The sequence below is a fragment of the Rhinopithecus bieti genome, unplaced genomic scaffold (assembly GCF_001698545.2).
Source record: "Rhinopithecus bieti isolate Rb0 unplaced genomic scaffold, ASM169854v2 scaffold_29928, whole genome shotgun sequence".
NCBI lineage: Eukaryota > Metazoa > Chordata > Mammalia > Primates > Cercopithecidae > Rhinopithecus > Rhinopithecus bieti.
The window spans coordinates 1,231,497-1,235,708 of NW_016814053.1; the positions used below are offsets into that span (position 1 = coordinate 1,231,497).

General features: G+C 54.7%; 1 protein-coding gene across 2 annotated transcripts in view; it reads right to left on the minus strand.

The window, feature by feature from the left end:
- DNAAF2 (dynein axonemal assembly factor 2) overlaps window positions 1-3,568 on the minus strand; it is a 9,845-nt gene extending 6,277 nt beyond the window's left edge. For both annotated transcript variants that reach the window (XM_017849478.1, XM_017849477.1), the window contains exon 1: window positions 1,396-3,568. In XM_017849478.1, the coding sequence (XP_017704967.1) occupies window positions 1,396-3,282 (1,887 nt within the window). In that variant the 5' untranslated portion in view covers window positions 3,283-3,568. The remainder of the gene's footprint in view (window positions 1-1,395) is intronic.
- Window positions 3,569-4,212: the final 644 nt, after the last annotated feature.

The following is a 4,212-nucleotide window of genomic DNA, read 5'->3' on the forward strand; positions in this document are numbered from 1 at the left end:
GCTGGCCGGACGCGGTGGCTCACGCCTGTAATCCCAGCACTTTGGGAGGCCGAGGCGTGGGGGGACACGAGATCAGGAGATGGAGACCATCCTGGCTAACACGGTGAAACCCCCTCTCTACTAAAAATACAAAAAATTAGCCGGACGTTGTGGCGAGCACTTGTAATCCTAGCTACTTGGGAGGCTGAGGCAGGAGAATCCTTTGAACCCAGGAGGCGAAGGTTGCAGTGAGCCACTGCACTCCAGCCTGGGCGGCAGAGCGAGACTCCGTCTCAACAACAACAACAAAATAAATAAATAAAATAACCTCTTCCCAGAAGAGGTGCAGTTAACGTATGTACTGTTAGATTCAACAAATATTTATCACACTTTGTTAAATGCTAGTTATTGTGCTAAATATTAGTAGGGACCTAAGCATGATTACGAGATGCAAAGTGACATAATCTCAATTTCATATAGCGCCAATCCAAGGACAATCCCGCCAAAATCTTAGACTAAAATAAAGCAGCACCATATGGCCCAAAGGGCATTTGAACATAATAATTGTGTGAGTAACTGGAAAAGTAACTGGCTGAGTTACATTTCCTCTCTGGAAGTAAATTACTATTCTTCTCTACTTTCTAAGCTCGGAAAAAATGATTTACTAACTTCAAATGCCCATTATAGAGTGATTTTTAAACTTCTTTGTGTTACAAACCCCTTTTAAGAATATAACTAAAAGTATAGCCCTTCTCCCAGGAAGAGATCACTCCCTACTTTTTGCATACAATTCCAGAGGTCTACGGCTCCCTGAATATTCATTTAAGGTCTCCTTCCGAGTCAATGGACCTCAGGAAACAACGCGTTCGAGGTAACTTTGAAGATCTGAAACCCATCCACCAGACGCGATGCGTGTTTTTTTTTTTTTTTCAAAATACGCTTAACAAGCACTGACATCTTTCATCATGTGCATCAGTGCAAGTCATTACAAGAAAAGTTATAATGGAAAATGCTTTGTTTAGGATAAACTGAAAGGGTGCCCGTAATGGCTGTTTTTTTTTTTTTTTTTGAGATGGAGCTCGCTCTGTCGCCCAGACTGTTCTGCAGTGGCACGATCTCGGCTCACTGCAACCTCCGCCTCCCGGGTTCAAGCGATTTTCTCCTGCCTCAGCCTCCCAAGTAGCTAGGACTACAGGCGCCCGCTACCATGCCCTGCTAATTTTGTATTTTTAGTAGAGACGGGATTTCATCATATTGGCCAGGCTGGTCCAGAACTCCTGACCTCGTGATCTGGCCGCCTAGGCCTCCCAAAATGGTGGAATTACAGGCGTGAGCCACCGCGCCCGGCCCGTAATAGCAAATTTTTAAAGTGAGATGGGATATTTCAAATATGAGGACTCTGGAAAGAACTGTTACCTCCAAAGAATCGTTGTTTACACCATAATACCACTCTCTCCAATGTCCATGGCTCTCTGGAGATTTTGCCAGTTCTATCACTGCATTGTTTGAAGAAATGCTAATCACAGGTTCTGTGGTACTCAATTTATTCTCTGGAGCAAATTGCAAAAAGAAGGAATAAACTAAGTCTTGTGTGGAGAAGCGTAATTTGTACCAGAGGGGATTCAAATCTCCTTGAAGACTTTGCGGCTGGATCTGAGGCACCTGAATGAGCAGAGTCAAGGTTTCTTTGTCCTGATTACACAGTAACGGAGGACACAAAGGCTCCCCGCTCTTGGTCCCCGGACCACCCATGGCGCGGGCTGAGCGCTCGCAGCGCTTGTCCTCCGACTCCTCGCGCGTCTCCACACCGGTATCTCCGCGCGCACTCTCTCTTCCCGCATAAGACTCCCAGGCAAGGCCCCGGCAGGACGTACAAAGGGAGCCTCCGCCACCAGGTGAGTTCTCTCCTCCGGGAGATGGTTCCTCCACGCTGCCCGGAGGCGACCCCGCGTGCCTGCTCAAGTCCTGCTCCTCCGGCTTGGGGACACGCTCCTCTCCAGCGCCGGCCGGCGGGGATGCCACCTCGGGGTCGCCCACGGTGGTGACCCCAGAGCTCAGAGCCCCAACCACGCAGGTATCCCGGCCTTCGTCCTCTGCGCGACTCCCCGCGAGTCCCGCCTCCCCTTCGCGAACGGAAGCGCAGGCCTGGCCGTCAGTTCCGGACGGGTCCAAGGACTCTTCCGGCGCGGCGGCGGCGACTGAGCCGGCGACGGCGGGATCCCAGCGCGCGGCCGGCAGTACCACTGGCAGCGTAACCACCAGCTGTCGCCGGGCCTTGTTGAATTGTGCCTTGCCGCGGCCGTCGTCCACTGGGTACGGGAGCGAAAGCCGCAGCCGGTAGTCGGGTTTCCTTGAGTCGAGGCACAGCAGCTTTCCCGTCACCTCCAGCGCCGCCTGCTCGGCCGAGCGCAACAGCGGCAGTTCGATGGTGACCACTAGCTCATGGGGTACGGGGCTCGGGGCTGAGTCCCGGGAGCAGCGGTAATCCTGGAGGTCCACGTGGTGGCGCTGCACCACGCTGTAGCGGGGCTCGGTGGGGGCGGGCTGCAAGGCCGCTTCCGGAGGGCAGGGCGCCCGGGGCCCGGGGGTTGCAGAGTTCCCGGCGGTTGCTGGGTACTGGTAGGGGTAGGGGAAGTCCGGGAGAGGACCCTTCGGCTCCCCCTCAGGCCTGGCCGGGATGACCCCGGGCAGGGGTGTGCGCAGCACCGCAGCCTCGGGGGTCCCCTTATACTTGGCTTTCAGTGTCTTGGCATTCCTGCGGTCCAGCTTCACGCCGAACTGCTTCTCGACGGCCTCCAGGGCCGTAGCGTCCAGCATCTGGCGGAAGCCCTCGTGCCGCCGGGCCAGCGCTAGCGCGTCTGGATGGAAGACCACGTCGTAGACCATGTATCGGCTGCTGCTGCGCCCCGCGTACTCACGGCCTGGCGCCAAACTGTAGGGCAGGGACCAGTGACTGCCAGGAGCTGCACCCCGGTCGTCATCGGAGCCGGGCCGGCTGCTGGGCGCGCCCACCAGCGTATTGCTGCAGACATTCACGAAGCAGCGCCGTGTCCCGTCCAGGCTGGTGCGCAGCACGTGCCCCGGCTGCGGGTGCACGAACCGCACCTCCACCCCGCGCTCACGCTCTAGCGCGGTGATCTCCGCCTCGTAGCGCCGCCGGTTCTCCGGGTCGGTGAGCTCCTCGGCGTACTGGGAGAACATTCGCCGGAACTCCGGGTCCTGGAAGGCGGAGGTGAGCTGCTGGACCTCCTCTCCACTCAGGTCTAAGTCCTCCAGCGACGAGGAGGCCTCAGCTTTGGCCATACTGCCCTGTGGCTTCTCGCCCTCTGGCCAAGGGGGATCAATATGAGACTGGGTTGGGGGATCCGCCTCAGAGTCTCTGGGCAGCGGAGAGTGACGCGGTGGAGGTCGGTAACGGCTGGAAAATTGAGCCTTGAGCAGCGCGTGCTTGTTGCCATAGTGACACCACTTCCATTCGGGAGGAGGGGTAGAAATCTTGTTGGAATAGGCCGGGCGCGTGGTTCAGGCCTGTAATCCCAGCACTTTGGGAGGCCGAGGCGGGCGGATCACGAAGTCAGGAGATTGAGACCATCCTGGCTAACACGGTGAAACCCCGTCTCTACTAAAAATACAAAAAAATTAGCCGGGCATGGTAGGGGGCGCCTGTAGTCCCAGCTACTTGGGAGACTGAGGCAGGAGAATGGCGTGAACGCGGGAGGCGGAGCTCTTGCAGTGAGCCGAGATCGCGCCACTGAACTCTGGCCTGGGCGATTGAGCAAGGCTCTCAAAAAAAAAAAAAAGAAAGAAAGAATGGTGGAATAGTGAAAACGCCAGAAATAGCCCTCTTAGATTCTTCAAATTAACCCACCGCCATACTTTCTCTGTTTTATAGATTCCTGTGCCATGGTGCAGTTACTTACTTCTGCAGAATAACTATTGTAGTAACTGTCATAATTTCCAGCATTACGTGCATTATCCCATTCCTTGCTCACACCACTTAAAGATAAAAACCTCATCCCCCTTTCACAAACAAGAAGATGGGACCTGAGAAGTTGAACCAAGGTCACATAGCCAGTGTATTCAACAGGCGAATCCAAACCTAAGTTTATCTGCGTTTTTTCACTTTGCTAAACCAACATTTCAATCTTTTTTGTTGTTGTTGAGATAGAGTCTCACTCTGTCTCCCAGGCTGGCATGCAGTGGCGAGATCTTGGCTCACTGCAGCTTTAGCCT